The sequence below is a fragment of the Solanum lycopersicum genome, chromosome 8 (genome assembly GCF_036512215.1).
Source record: "Solanum lycopersicum chromosome 8, SLM_r2.1".
Lineage (NCBI taxonomy): Eukaryota > Viridiplantae > Streptophyta > Magnoliopsida > Solanales > Solanaceae > Solanum > Solanum lycopersicum.
The window spans coordinates 64,007,527-64,023,994 of record NC_090807.1 but is presented as its reverse complement, the minus strand read 5'-3'; the positions used below and the strand labels follow the sequence as shown (position 1 = coordinate 64,023,994).

At 29.9% G+C, this 16,468-nt stretch overlaps 2 protein-coding genes across 3 annotated transcripts; both read left to right on the top strand.

Moving 5' to 3' along the window:
* The first annotated feature begins 429 nt into the window (after positions 1-429).
* On the top strand, positions 430-3,416 carry BI-1 (Bax inhibitor). Of its 2 annotated transcripts, none has more exons than XM_010327000.4 (6): positions 430-745; positions 1,516-1,659; positions 1,785-1,879; positions 2,564-2,750; positions 2,859-3,014; positions 3,125-3,416. In XM_010327000.4, the coding sequence occupies exons 1-6, from the start codon at positions 629-631 to the stop codon at positions 3,173-3,175; spliced, it is 750 nt and encodes a 249-aa protein (XP_010325302.1). In that variant the 5' UTR covers positions 430-628; the 3' UTR covers positions 3,176-3,416. The 2 variants fall into 2 exon arrangements, with proteins under 2 accessions (XP_010325302.1, NP_001234450.1); NM_001247521.2 differs by having other exon boundaries at positions 474-745; positions 1,788-1,879.
* An 89-nt stretch (positions 3,417-3,505) lies between these two features.
* LOC101247950 (stress response protein NST1) lies at positions 3,506-6,936 on the top strand. Its single transcript, XM_004245776.5, has 3 exons — positions 3,506-3,982; positions 5,091-5,201; positions 6,327-6,936. The coding sequence occupies exons 1-3, from the start codon at positions 3,866-3,868 to the stop codon at positions 6,552-6,554; spliced, it is 456 nt and encodes a 151-aa protein (XP_004245824.1). The 5' UTR covers positions 3,506-3,865; the 3' UTR covers positions 6,555-6,936.
* The last annotated feature ends 9,532 nt before the right edge of the window (positions 6,937-16,468 follow it).

Below are 16,468 nucleotides of genomic sequence, written 5' to 3'. Positions count from 1 at the left end.
CTTCTAGTTTCTTCTGAACCCAACGACTCAGTATTTCCCTTAATTGCCCCTGTGTTTAAAAATTAAATTAAATTACTACTCTCTTCCAAATTTCATTTTTCTTTCGTCAATATTAGCCATATAATTTTGTTTAGCTTGTGGAATGCTAAATATTGGATCGCTTTTAACCAATTTATGCATGTTTTATTTTATTGTAGACGATAGCATCCATTTATAATTTTATAGTATAAATATTTCTTAAAATCAATAGCAAATGACAAAAGACAAATGTGGCTAGCCGATAAATTTTTTATTTTCAAATGTAGACAATTAATTTACTAAAAATTTACAAAGTAATATTACTTTTAATTCAATATATCCGATAGGTAATAAAGAAAAGAAAATAATAATCAGTGAGGGTATAAATGTAAAGTTACAAGAACTGACGCTGGAATTTTCATATTATTTCCTGTAAATTCGAGAAGCGATCAATTATCCGAATATCAACACTATATAAACGCATCTTCAACGCCTTACAGGCAGACGACTTTCGCATATCGGTATAGCAAACATAACATTGTCTACGTTCAGATAAATATCCTTTGCTCATTTCAGTTCCAAAAACTCGAAGAAGAAGAAGAAGAGAACAATGGAAGGTTTCACATCGTTCTTCGACTCGCAATCTGCCTCTCGCAACCGCTGGAGTTATGATTCTCTCAAAAACTTCCGCCAGATCTCACCTCTCGTTCAAACTCATCTCAAGCAGGTATTGTTATTTCTTCTTTTCTGTTAATTTTGATACAGATTTGTGATTTCTTACGGTATTATCAAATTTTTAGGTAGATATTGTGGTTTGTTTTTGGGTTGTTGACATTTGAGAGTTCTTATGGTTGGATTGCTGTTTTGTTATTTGCACGGTTGAATTTGGGACGCTTTCGGTGATTTGAATCAAATTGTTTTATCCTGCGGCTACGTAACTTATCGGATTATTTGTTGTTTGTTGAAAATTGCCCTAATTTTTAGTTTTGCTGTGGAATTTGTGGAAGCCCTAATTCTCACCTTCTCCATATTCACATTGAAAGGAGGGAAAATTGAATTGAGGTTTTGTTGTATAGTTCTTCTTTTTTACATGGTTTGAAGTTCATTCTATATTATGAGGTGCTAATTAAATAAAATTTGATAACATATTGACGTTTTTATGGTGAAACTAATGAGATATTGTAAATAACAATAGATTTTAACCACTGAGGTTAGCGAAAATAATTAATTTTTATAGTTTAAAATTAACTGCAACACTGTTGTGTGTATCAACAAAAACTCGTGTTTTTTAAATAACTACTATCAGAAGACTGGTCTTGAAGCAGCGTTTTGATTGATTAGTTTTGTGAGTTCATGACAAATTGAGAACTTCTGCGTTGAATTGTATCAATGTGGAAGAATATGTTACACGTACCTATCTTTTTATTTTTTCGGTATATGTCGTTTTACCATGGCTTGTGAATGTCATCTTGATCTTGATAAATTTTATGGTTACAGGTGTACCTTACGCTATGCTGTGCTTTAGTGGCATCGGCTGCTGGGGCTTACCTTCACATTCTATGGAATATCGGTGGCCTCCTCACAACAATGGCTTGCATGGGAAGCATGGTGTGGCTTCTCTCAGCTCCTCCTTATCAAGAGGTACGCACCAACTGTACCGCCTTATAAACCTTAGCAGTTGCTTGCCGTGGGCCTCCTTTAGTTGTGCAATTTTGTGGTCATGTGGTTATTGAATTTGAACTTATCTTTTTGTTATTTTGGTGAAGCAGCAAAAAAGGGTGGCTCTTCTGATGGCAGCTGCACTTTTTGAAGGCGCCTCTATTGGTCCTCTGATTGAGCTGGGCATTAACTTCGATCCAAGGTGTGTCTCCTTCTTTCTTATTGTTGTTTTTTCTATTTGAAAATATTGTTCCTGTTCTCTAGTGTGTTAGTTTTGATTGTCGTGATCTATCTATGTTAAACTGCCTGTGTGAGATCCTTTGTTGTGGGATTTTCAGCTTTTGATTTGGAAGTGGGATAACTTTGTTGTGTGATCTCAAGGTATTAGGTCGGGTCTCTAGATTTCCAGTACTCGATTTGGATTGCAGTGTCTGCTGCATTTGAATGCATCATTTCTTGTTTGCTCTTTTATTTGTTTATTTGTGTTTTCCTTTCTCTTAAATGCTAAAGCATCACAAGAAAATGTCCTAGTTTACTTGGGGGAGTTGTGAGCCCTACTAGCAAAGGGTGTAGAATGAATGCTGTCTTTTTCAGGATCAATCCAGCCTAATTCAATTGGTAACAGTCTGTTCCTTGATTTTAACTGTGTCGTTGTATGTGTTGGCGTAGAATGAATGCTGTCTTTTTCGGGAGCAATCTAACCTAATTCAATTGGTGACAGTCTGTTCCTTGATTTCAACTGTGTCGCTGTATGTGGTGTCTTATTAAGTGTATGAGTCAGCTGTTTAGTGCAATTCTTATATATTAGGACCGACTATATAGCAGCTTCATGGTTATAACATCCTTGAGATCGGCTTTTCTGATACATAGTTTTCTTCCATTGCAGCATTGTGTTTGGCGCTTTTGTAGGTTGTGCTGTGGTTTTTGGTTGCTTCTCAGCTGCTGCCATGTTGGCAAGGCGCAGGGAGTACTTGTACCTCGGGGGCCTTCTTTCATCTGGCGTCTCCCTTCTCTTCTGGTTGCACTTTGCATCCTCCATTTTTGGTGGTTCCATGGCTGTTTTCAAGTTTGAGGTATACGCATTGTTTCCTGCGTGCTGCAGTTTCAACTTATAGCATCGTTTAATTTGCAAGTTGCTCTAATATTTTTCTTCCACCAACACCACACCTTTTGTTTGGCAGTTGTATTTTGGACTCTTGGTGTTTGTGGGCTACATCGTCTTTGACACCCAAGAAATTATTGAGAAGGCTCACTTGGGTGATATGGATTACGTTAAGCATGCATTGACCCTTTTCACAGATTTTGTCGCTGTTTTTGTGCGGATTCTGATCATCATGGTAGGATATATTTTAATGTTTATGCTTATATTAATTTCTTACTGAATGAAATGTCTGATATTTCAGTGTTTTGGCCATTAAAATGAACTCTTGTGCTCGTTTTTTTGCAGTTAAAGAATGCATCTGAGAAGGAAGAGAAGAAGAAGAAGAGGAGAAACTAGATTTGCTTCTCAACTTGTGGTTTCCATAACTCCTTGTGTTCACCTGAAACAAGCATGTTAATAGTTTGATACTTGCTTCACTTTAGCATAGGCTGTGATGTAATGTCGTGTGACATGCCATTATGGCTGTGTGATTGAGCATCTAGCCTTTTTATCTTCTAAAGCTTTTTTCTTAACATTGATAAGGAAAGTTCCTTGTGATAACATTTAAGACCATTTTAATTTCTCCTTTTCTCATTCATTCTGCGTTTTCAGATATTTATGGTAGTTGTATACGACTGGGGTGTTGTATGGTCAAAACAACTACAATAGGAGTTCCAAGATAACGAAAACGAAAATGGGATGGATTACGATTCCATTTTTTAACTCATAATGAAAGGGCAAAAGTTAAAGTCTAATTTAGATAAGAGAAAATTGGTAATAAATAACTTAATTTGTAATACATCTTGTTATATAAAAATAAATAATTTTTTATTCATAGTCCATCCGTCCGTCAAATAATTAGGCGGGTTATATTTGTGGACAGCCGGGTCTGACCCGGTTAAACGATTCATGTCGCAGTAAAACCCAGAGAGAGCGACTTGTCTTCTTCTTCGGCTAGAGGAAAATTACTCCGACTCGAGCAATCCGTTTCCTATTTTTGCTTAATTGGAGTTGTGAGGTTTGTTATAGGAAAAAAAATTAAAGTAAATGAAGAAGCTTATAGAGTTCGGACGAAAGGCGATGTTCTATATTAGGGTTCTGTCGGGATATGAAGAGCGTAAAATCCGATCGTATCGGTTACAGCTTCAACAGCGTCTTCAACAGGTCTTTTTCATTCTATTCATATTTACTTAGAAATGGAAGTTCAGTTAATTGGAAATGGAAATCAATTAATATAATTTTGCAGTTAACTTTTGGGATTATATGGCTTCTTAATTCTTAGTTTCATGTTACTACTTGATGGTATATTAAAGCTTTGATCTTTACTTGGTATACTAAATTTTTTTTTGAACTGGAAAAATCCGATCTTAAATCACCGAAGACAGCTATTGGACCTTAATTTATCTGTTACCTGAGATTTGTGTCTGTTCCTTGGCAAGTTTGTATTAGGTAGATTGTAGAATCTTCAGTCTTTGGGCTAAAGATTTCATTGAGGCATACTTGTGTTCTATCACAAGCTTCCTTTTCTCGTGAGCACCAAGGAATCTTTTTATTTTATTCGTTTGGTGAGGGTGAGGATAGGAACATCTTCATGGTCGGCAGCTGAATCCCCTGTCTCCGGTTCCAATAATATTTATATATTGAAAATTTTCGGAAGTGTTTATGAAGTCTATACACATTGTGCACCCAGGGTGTGGCTGTGCGGCCTAGTGGTCGAAGAAGTGGCTGAGAACCTCAAGGTCAAAACGTAGTGGAGACAAAAAAACACTAGTTGATTCTTCTCATCTCTTCTAGCCTAAGTGGATAGAGTTAGTTACTTGGTAACTGTTGTTGGTGAGAGGTGGCAAGGTATTCCGTGGAACTAGTTGAGGTGTGCGTAAGCTGGCCCGGACACCACGGTCATCATTAAAAATAAAAACATTGTAAACAGAGAGTAATGTGTGCACTTGTAATTTGCACAACGTCATTAAAATCCTGGATTGGCCATTTGGCCCCCTGGTTGAAGGTCAGAATTTTCTACTTTGTGTAGGAAATGGGTGGCCCCTCATGATTTTAAGTTTTCTTCCAGTTCCCAGTACACCCGCCCGGAAAGTATAGAAAAAGCGCTATAGGTGCTGTGGCTGGAGACTAATTAATCCTTGATGATTATCGCAAAGAAATTTGACAAATTGCAGTCTTTGAAAATATTAGTTGATAGATTGTATATAATGCCATGCTTTTAGTTATAAACCCTTTTTCTGATTCCTGTCTCTGTATCAATGTGTTTGATCAGGCAGAAGAGAGAAAGGCAGCTGTAAGGAAGATTCCTGAGCAGATGATTTTATCAGAAGTTAGACGCATGGTAGAAGAGATGCAAGCTTTAAATAAGAAGTTAGAAGATACTGTAAGCTCACAATCTTCTTGATTCTTATTTCTAGTGTTTCGTGATTGTGAAGCATGCTGTCAACTGCCTTAATCGTTACAGTGAAACTGTCAATGGCGCATTTTTTAGATTAAGATGTTTGAATAGCTTACTCTATTGAGTGTGGTCAAAAGGTGTAACTTAGCAGTAATTGCTCAATATATATAGGTGAATAACATAAGGTGATAAGATTGTCATGTCAAATTTGAAATGGTATAACATAGTGTTGGCTTATTAGTTTGAATTGCCAGTGGGAGAGAAAAAGATGTCAAGTGACAGGCTGCAGACTGAAGTAGGTTAATTCATTAGGATGAATCCCTTGCTTTTGTGTTGCTTCAGTTTGCGGTAGAGAAGAGCCAAGTTCTCTACTGATATCAATTTACTTCTCTTTAAGACTCGTGTTTATTATAACTTCTTTACCATCTCTTTTAGTATTTGGTCATGGTTAATTCCAACAATGAATCCCTCTGAAAAAAATTTTACTTCCACCTACCCATAACAAAAAAGTGTGTTTGTTCTCTTTATATCTGTCTCTGCAAATCCTTCTCTTATCTGGTTGTCTATTCACTCCTGCCATTGTACCTTTACTATACATTCACTCCTCTCAGAAAATATGGATCCCTCGCCATCCCTTTTCTTTCTGCAGACTGGCAGTTCATGAATATTCAAAGTCCAAGCTGTTATCTACCGGCAAAGTTGTCTGGAGCAGATGTTACTTATCTGCCTGGGAGTTCTCCCGTTCAACTGGAAGGTTCAGAATGGGGTTAAATAACATGTTCTCTAGAACTACATTCACTCCGTACACTGATACTCTGAATATTGAATGTATAGATCCAAAGCTGGGAGAGAAAAGGAAAAGAAGGGAAAGGGGCCATGCTAATAATAATAAGCCAAGTGGCTCATGAGTGTCGATCAATATTGCTCCCAATCCATACTCGTCTATCTGTTAAGTCAGAATCACTAATTGTCTCCTGGTGTTAGGGGGAACTTAATTTTGCTGAATGTAAAATAGGGATTGGTTCAACCTTCTCCAACTCATGACTTTTCTGCTACTTATAGTACACCTCCTGTGTTATTGATGATTGAGTAATGGTTGAATATTTCCAGGAGACGGCCATAACTGATTATTTCAAGCCTTTAGACCAGCAGGCAGAGGAAGTAATGAAAATGCAACTTAAGGGAGATGAGAAGAGAAAAGATGAGATGATGGAGGCCATGCAGAAGCAAGCACTTCTTGAGATGGCTCAAGCAGAGAAACAGAAAAGCATGCGAATGCTAAACCCAAACAAACATGTCCAAGAGAAAACATCTACAGAGACACTCAATCAGAAGTAAGATATAATTTTGTAGAGTAGTAGTAAGTTGTTCATGAAATTGGTACTGTGTGAGTCATATAGTTTTTCTTCTCCGAAGGGCATTATTTGGGAATGCAAGTAAGACGATTCAGGTCCTGCCCTAAGCATAGGATGATTTGTAACAATGAGTGACAAGCCCCTCTATAGGACGGAGATAGGATTTAGAGTTTATGAGTTCTGATTTCTAGAAAATACAACTTATTCTTGATAAACTATTTATACATATTTGAGTGGATTTTTAACCACGAATACAAGGTTTAGGTCAAAGCTACTAGGTTCCAAACACGTAGATAGACTTGTAGCTCCGCCCTTTCAGGCCTCCTCCTTCAAATCAATAACACTTTCCAGTTTTGATTGTGGAATGTTTGACATTGTTCCTTAAGGAAGTTTTATGTCCCCTGCATTGAGGTCATGAAGTGTTTTATTCCTCACCAAGAATATTGTTCAAATTATTTCAAACTTGTTGGTTAGAGTTCAAATTAATAATTTCAAAGTTGTCATCATATAATATTTTGAAGTTTGACTAGACCAAGGTTGCCCAAACCAAGAAGTTCCTATTTTTTGAATTGTTCCTTTGATATTTTGACAAAGTCTAGATGGGTGGGGGTGGGGGTGGAGGGTGGGTTAAAAGATTATGATTCATGATCCCAAAAATTTAAATCCTCTACATTTGCTACATAATTATGACCCACATAGAGCTCCAAGAATAGTACCCTCTCTTCCCTAAACAAAAAACAAAAATAGAAAAGAAGGTGCATAAAATATATCAAAAACAATCCTTCGGGGTAGCCCAGTGGTTTGATCTTGAGATTTTCATGTTGGAGGTCTCAAGTTCGAAACCACTTGCCAGTGAAAGTAAGGAATTTGCTTTCTGGGTCAAGCTCGTCACACCAGGCTTGACTAGTGCGGGTTACCTCTCCCATGTGGTTTACAAGCTATTACATAGACGCAGGGTAATCTTCAAAACTCAAATTAAAATTTAACAGAAATAATAATAAAAAAAGCTAGGTAAATATATTTTGGATGTAAAATTTGGACCATAAATTACTAGCAGCCAAATTATCCCCAAAAGACAGTTCAATTGAATTTGTCCACTTTTATTATTACTTATCAAACAAGGGATTTATTGGTTGTCTTCATGTCTATTATGTACCATCACTAAGATACACCCAAATAAAAGATTCCTTAAAAAAAAAAAAAAAAAAGAACTCAGAGAATAAAGGAGGAAAAAATGAAGTTATCTCTGATTGGCTTTTCCTTATATATCTTATCCATGTATTTTTAAAAAATAAATTTCTAACTGTGTCATTTTTTATTTTAAACAAAGCAAATTGTTATGAGTCAAAACAATGCTGGATTAATCCACAAGAAAAGATATTATTGGTGCATCCTTATTCCCTAATACTTATTTGTTTTTTCTTCTCCGAATCATTTCAACTCATTTTAGTCTCAGGTTTTTAACTTTCTATCGATCAGATAAAGAAGGTGATTTTTATTTCCTTACTATTTATTCAATATTATAACTCTATTTGTTTTATATATATTTAAATTACATATAGATATTTTTATAACATTAGAAAATAAGCAAAAAATAAATCATTTATTTTTATGAAAAAAAATAATATTTTTTCCTTATATATATATATGTATAATACTAAACACACTCCTTAAGCATATACTTTTGGTCACATGAAAGACATATATATATATGTTGTATGTCTCATCAATATGCAATCTTTATCAGCACCCACCACATGTATATATCCTTTTGGATGTCTTTTCTTTATAAGTCTCTAATCTTATTTTGATCCTTTTCATTAACCCACTAATTAATCAAATCACTCTCTTTTACCTAATGTTGATATATTCTCTTTTTCTTTTTTCTTTTGCCTCAAAGGAAAATGATCTATATATTGTTCATTATACTTTGTTGAATGCAAATGGTCCAATTGCATTCATTTACTTTTGAATAAAAAGAAAAATAATTTGATAAGCATCTGAGAGCAATATCTTTATGATAAAGAGCGTGTAAAATATACTAATTGTTAAAAATTTAATTCTTGTGCTTTATATTATTTACGGTTTACTATTTTTCTAAACAAAACTGGTGTAAAAATAAATGTCATCGTGTCTGTTTTTATGAGCCAAATAAGATGATTGTTGTTTTTTTATAAATAATTTTTAAAAAATCAATAAAAAGTGACATTTGATCAATACCCTCTCTTGTATTTTTTGTCAGATTTTTCTTTTACAAGCTTCTTTAAAATCATAAATAAAAATCCTTATTTTTACTATTTGACATTAATCTCTTTTCAACAAATTGTACTTTATATCATAGTGTATTATCGTTATAATACTTAACCCTCTCTTAGCTTTTTTTTTTAAAAAAAATAATACAAATGTTCTTATAGTCAAGGAAAAGATTTTAATAATTGAAAAAAGACAAAGAAACAAACTAGTATAGCGTATCTTTCATATGTTTGATGATAATGAAACATTAACATATAGAAAATTTTGAGAAAATAAATAATTGACTAACCCATAGGCCCATAACCTCATTTGATTAGACTAATTAAGTATAGTAAAGTTAATTAAAACATTCCAAAGTTGAAAAACAAACAAAATTGAGATGTCACTATGCCTTGATCCATGAATAATTCAATACATCCTTTTTTGGAAATTCACGAGATTTTTATGTTAATTCATTAGTGGTTAATGAGTTGAGTCAAAAATTATAATATTTCATATTTGAGTTTCAGAGTAGATAAAAGAATATTTGATGGTTTCTTCTTATCTGTTCAAATATTGATGAACGGAGTTATTAAATAGTTATTATATTGATGAGCGATAATATATATACATATTAAAATTAGTTGAGATGAGACTTAAGTTGCATTGCTTATGAACAAGTTTTGAAATAATATATGCTTAACATCAATGATGATTATCACAAATATTTAAATATTTTATTTTATACTAATATGCTCAGAAAAATATAATATGAAATATATGATTCTAAATAAAGTAAGATTATTATAGTGAAATGTTGTTATGACAAGTTTTGATCTTACAAATTAACAACTATTTATGCTTAAAAAAAAGTAGATTTTTATCAAAATATTTGTTCAAGAAAAGTTAGAAAATATTTTAACACACCAAATTATTTTAAGAGAAGTAGAAAATATACTTTGGTCCTATCATTTTTCATTATAGATTTCTCTATATGCTTATTCTTCTTTTTATTTTTATTTCTTCTTAATTTTAATGAACGAAAAAATAAAATCAAAGAGATTACTTTATGTAGAATGTAAATCCCCAAATTCATGTGCCTACTAATCATAATGAAACATATTTTATCAATTTAAGAGAATTTCAAGCCTTTCTCTCTCTTAATTTCTTGATTAATTAAATAAATCACCGATTAGTATTCAATAATTTAGTTTATCTGTTGATATGTTGGAGACAATGCCCATGATCCATTTATTCACCATCATAGACCACGTTAATTCATTAGGTTAAACTACTTGTTTCATCCGTCTATTTTTATATGTCCAGTATTAAATTGTTATTTAAATAATTAATAAAATAATAATTATTTTAATATTTCAATTTTGAGGAAAGGATCAAAATAGTCCCTCTTCTTTGGGTTAATGATCAAAGTGATCCTTGAATTTTTACATAGAGCACTAATAGTCCCTCTTGTTTGCAATATTGATACATTTTTGGTCCTACTCTAAAATTTTACCTATTTTTTGGTATTGATTTTGTCCACAACCTATGTATGGGATGTTCAATAGTCATTTTATATATTTGGTAGAAATAATAACTCCTTATCAAAGAAAATGAGAAGAAAAACACTTTGTTTTTTAGTAGAAATCATATTGCAGGTAAAATCAAGAGGTTCATCACGATAGTTTCACGTGCAATAGTACAATTTTTTCTTTTCTTGCAAATTCATATGTTAAAATATTCTTAGTTTAGCTACAGTAATATTTCTCGTGAACAGAAAAAAATGTTTGTCTTATCATTTCTCTCAGATAAGTTATTATTTCTATTAAATATATTAAAAGACGAGTGGACATTCCTTATATAAAATTTTGGACAAAATTAATGTTAAAAAATATGCAAAAATTTTAGAAGAGGACCAAATATGCACCAATATTACAAACATGAGAGACTATTAGTGTTCCGTGTGAAAATTCAAGGATCACTTTAAATCTTAACCTAAAGATGAGGAACTATTTTGAGTCTTTCTTCGATCAATTTTCTAATATAATAAATTTGATGATTTGAGAAATGCATTGAAAATAACCATAGTTATTATTTAATAAGGATAAATTATCATTTAACTTTTTTAATCTGAATAAGTAAAAATAGATGGTCATTTTTAATATAACGAACAAGTAAATATACAAAAAATTACTTAAATTTAATCTAATGACCTAATTTTCATGACTGGCTAGTTTGGATTTTATTATGAAAACAATGGTCAGACATTATTAAATGTTGTGTTTTCTTTATCTTTACGCAAAAAATGTTTATTCAGTACAAAAATTAGCTATTTGACGAAGTCAATATAATAAAGTGATGAGTTTAATTACTTAATCTAGTTGGGATGATCATTAAGGCAAAGTATAAGTGGTCCTTATCTTTGTCACAAACAAAAAATATTATTTTTGATTAAGGATATAATAATTGATTGATATCAAGAAATTTCTTATTTTAGTAGTAATTTTTAAAGAAATAGCTTAATAATTATATCAGTAATTGTTACGATAATTTTAGGTACGACTATTTTCTTTAGCTATATAATCGTGCGGTTTATGAGAATTTAAAACCTAATTTCCTCCAAATATTCTCTAATCTAATGGATTAGTAATTTCTTCTGCTACGATGTTAAAATATTATTATAATACGGTGATAACACATTAATAACAATGGACTAAGGGGATAAATACATAAAAAAAATGACATGAAATGATAAAGATGATTTTATTTTATTTTTTTGCTAAAATTTATGGTGATTTAAAATTTTAATTTTTTTCTTCGAGCAGCTTAATAATTTTGAATTAAAAAAAAAACTATATTTGTATACGATTATTTTAGCCGATTGATCAAATATATTGCTGGTTAATTCATAATGTTTAAGAGACTATTATATTCTTTGTGATTTTCTAGTTTCAGAAGATTGAAAAGAAAATTAGAAAATTATTTGTGAGTTTGTATTAATTGCATACTTAAATTATTTTCATCAAAATTGACATATTTGTACCAATGTTTTTAAAATTAAACGTGAACGTAGATCAGGACATTAAGCCTGTCATAGGTGACCCTAAACTCTAGGATTTTTTAATTATTTTTTCCCCATAATCTTTAAAAATTAAAAAAATTTAACACAAAAAATATAAAATTAAGAAATTTTTCATTATTTCAATAAAAATCTATTTTTTTTACCATGTATTTTTTCAATGAACTAGTTCGATGGAAAATGAATTGACAAAAGCATATTTTATAACATAAATTTCTCACTAATTCACGATGAAACTTGAGTAAGAAAATGACAAAAGTTTCTCATTAATTCATGATAAATAAATTGATTAAAAAGTAATTATTTTGATTACATACGTACTCCTATTATTTTTTAAAGTATTTTGTAGAAACAAAGAATTAAACTCTAAACTTTACTTGTCAATGTTAATTATGTAAAGATTAATTAACTTAATATTTAAAAAGAAGCCACCCAACTAATTGGTAGCTTTAGAAAAAGACACCCCCTCTAAATTTTGCTTCCGAGCCCCTGTATTAACTTTTTTAAGTTAATAAAACCCCTCAATTTACTAACAATGTTAATATTTTACCTAATTTATAATATTATACACAATTAGGTGGCATTTGATGATTGCCTATCAAGTATCAACATTATTGAAAGATATGATTATTCTAAAAATTAATTACTTTTTTTTGAAATATTTTTTTTTATTTAAAAATTCGTGTTTGATTTTTAAAATCTTAAACTTATTTCAAATTTGAAAACAAGTTAAACTTGTTTTCAATTTAGTTTCTATTTTTGAGTTGCATTCAAACATATTTAAAATATTATTTATAGAAACTATAATTAAGAATAACTCAAATTTCAATTTTACTCCATAAACTTTAAATAAAATGGAAAATATTCGAAATCTAGAGCCAAACACACCTATTAAGATACATAGTATATAATATTAAAAAAAAATAAAGTCATTTTTTATTCCAATTTTAACTTGTCTAATCTATAAAATAATTTTTTTTTAAGAAAAAAAATATATATACACAATTTAATTGAATTCATTTACAACTTCAATGTGAGAGTGACAAATCCAATGTTATCTTCCAAAATAGACCGAATTGAAAAGAAAGAAAAAGTAGATATGTTTTGATTCCTATACATGTCTAAAAATTCAATCTACAAGTGAATACTGGAATAATTTTTTTTCGTTCAGTTTTATTTGTCCGTTATATCAAAAACAAATATTCACATTTATTTACTCAAATTTGATAAAATTAAAAGATCGATAATATATTATTTTAAATATAATATATTCATCTTATACATAATTAGTACTATAATTATTTCCTATTCATTTTCAACATATGACAATTAGTTGTGATATAATTAAATTATCATTTTATTTATTATTTCTTAAGAAATTTATTAAATTAAACATGAATAAGTAAACATGAACGGCGGGAATACTTTTCTTTCACATTGGGTAGGACTAAAGGGAGGTATATAGATTGATAGCTCTATGGTGATATAATTTTTCTTATATAAATTTAACATATATGTAAGTTAAAAAAAATGAAAATATGTAAATAATCTTTTGGAAGCCTAAAAAATAAATAATAATGGACAAAATAAAAGACAAATATATGATAAGAAAAGGATGAAAAAGAAAACACTACATGCAAAGTAGAAAATGGTACTATAAGACATTAAGACCAAAACATTGTGTGGAATCAACTAATTAATTGTGACAGCAATATGTATTATCTTACTGATATAATATTTTTAATTAAATAATGTATAAAATATATTACCTTTGGAAAAAAAAAAAGAGTGGCATGTAATGAACAAACTTAAGTGGACCAAGTTGGCTAGATTCTTCAATATTTTGCAATGTATCAAAACATGTGATGTATTAAAAAAAAATTAAAAAAATATAGTGCAAGTTATCTTACCTGCTAATTAGACTTTAATTAGTTTATATTGATTAACTTATTAATTAAGTAAATAAATATAGTATGTATATTTTTTTAAACTTGCTAAAAATGGAGAAAAAGAATAAAATAATGAATAAGTGAAACCAACTCAAAGGTAAATGCCTTAGCCGACCAAGTTGGATACCTAATCTTTCATTTTCTCAAGTCCTTTTTCACTTTTTTTTTCTTTTTTCTTTTTTTAAAAAGCGGTGATTTTGTGAATTATAAAGTGTGAGTAACAAGGGGAGATTTGCACATGTATTTGCTTTCAACGAGAAATTCGTAGCTTATTCAACTTTCATTTTTGTTAAAAAAGTTATTCAATATAAATAAGATTTTTGAATAAAACTTTCGTCTCAAACGAATTTAAGATATTTGATTTATGAATTTTAAGTAAAACAGTCAGATTTAATCAAACATTAAGGACTAGGGCATTGAAATGGGATCCATTCTATGACACCGAACCAACAACTTTTTTAAGTTAGGAGTTTTCAACTATCAATTCTTTGATATAATGAATGAATTTTCGATATAAATATAGAGTTCGAATAAAAAATAATTTGATTTTCGTGAATCCATCTGTGCTTATCAACACAAGTATTATACAACTCTATAAAGTTTGTATTGATGGAAACAAATATTTACTATATTTTGCTTATGGGGACGGGTATTAAATTGAAAATTTCATAATTCACAACCACTTCGTTGATTGTTGAGTTATACCTTTGGATGTTGCTTATGCTGGTGCAAAATAAAGGAATTGTTTTCGGTGAAGATAATTTTTCAAATAACAAATAAATATTTCAAATAAATTTTTTTCAAAATTTAATAAATCTATAGCCCAATATTCATATATAATTTAGATAAATATTACCAATAAAAGTGAGTGATTGTGGTGGTCGGGCCAAGGTAGGACGAGTGAAGCAGCGAAGGACATAGGTGACTAGTGAAATTTATTTGAAAGGTGAAAAACAGACGATCAATATGAAATATCATTTATATATTTTTTTTAATTATTTAAAGCGAATTTTCATATTTAATAATTTTTTGTAAAGATTAAACATGTACACTTGTGGGGTGGACTCATGGCTATTAAGCTGTAATTTTAATATATTATCTTTCTACTTTTTCTCTTTTATTTTTATTTTTTTTTTTTTATATATATATATATATATATATATATATATATCATTTTATTTTGTTTTATTTTTTGAAATAAATTACATAAAATTCCAATTGAACAACCCAACAGGGAGGGCAAAGCAAGTGTTTTATTCAAATAAATCGTTGAATAAATAAGTCCTATTTAGTGTGGTAAAGAGACTACTCACAAGTACAAAATAGAGGGAGGTGAATGGTAATTACATGTTTGACAATAATTTTTATTTTTTTATCTCATATTTAATTCGTTGAAATTTGTCTAAACTTAAATTTATATTAAAAATTATACGATAAGTTACTCAATTCTGAAGATGATTTAATATCTAAAAAAATTTGAACATGAAACCTCTAATTAAAAATAAAAAATACTTATCACTCTATCATAAATTTAATCACAGTAATCGAATAATTATTTTCTTGTCCACCCTCTCACCAATATAATATATATATGTTAAATTAAACATTTTTGAAGTGTATACAGTATATACCTAAATGAAGGGATGTAACAGCTCATAGTTTTTCTTAATTTTTAAGCATCATAGTGGATACGTCAAGTTTATTATTTCTATTTTTCTCATATCCGATAGTTAAAATTTTTGTAAAGTATTTTTTTTTTACAAATGAGTTTATGAAAAACAATAAAAATGACTTCCTAATGAAAGTAGAAAAAATAAGTTTCACAAGTGACATTCTACGTCACGTATTTAAACCCACCATGTTACCCCAATTCCATCACCTGACACCTCAAAACTCTATCGCTCGTAATATTTATCTAAATAATATACAATTATTTTAAAATAATATTTTTCTATCACCGATCTTAACTAGGTGTCTCATGAGTTCTTCCCCCTAATTAGGCCATTAAGTACGTACTAAACACAATAAAATAAAAAAATAAATTTACTTATTTTTCTAAAACATTTTCAAATTTTTTTTTTTGATGAAACGTACGCACACCCTTATTGTACCCTAATTAATTGATACTATGAATTTTATGTTTAGGCACATTTAAGAAAGTTTAGATTTCTAATACATACACTGTATTAGATTTTACTTAAACGGTTAATTACTTAATTATATTTCTTCGAATATCACTTGAAAATATGTTAATTGAAGCATCAAGATGTTTTCGAAATTTATAAATTTTAAATCCTCTTCATAAATCAAAATGTCAATGTGAAAATTAATTCCATTTTTTTTTAGTACTACATCAGTCCATTTTGGTAAAATTAACCCCTTAAAAAACAAAATACAATTATTAAGTTGGTTTCTATGAGTATATTACACGCATTTTAATTTTTGATGATTCAAAAATGTAAAAATATTATAATGATTCGAATTGATTATTTTTAGAAATTGAATTTGATTCTTTAAGAAAATTGTACATATTTTATTTTATGGTAGGCGCCGTGCAATAATGCTAATTACTAGCCCGATATATGTACTTTACTCAAGGAAAAAAAATTGTTGGTAACTAGTAAAAAAGTAAGTTAT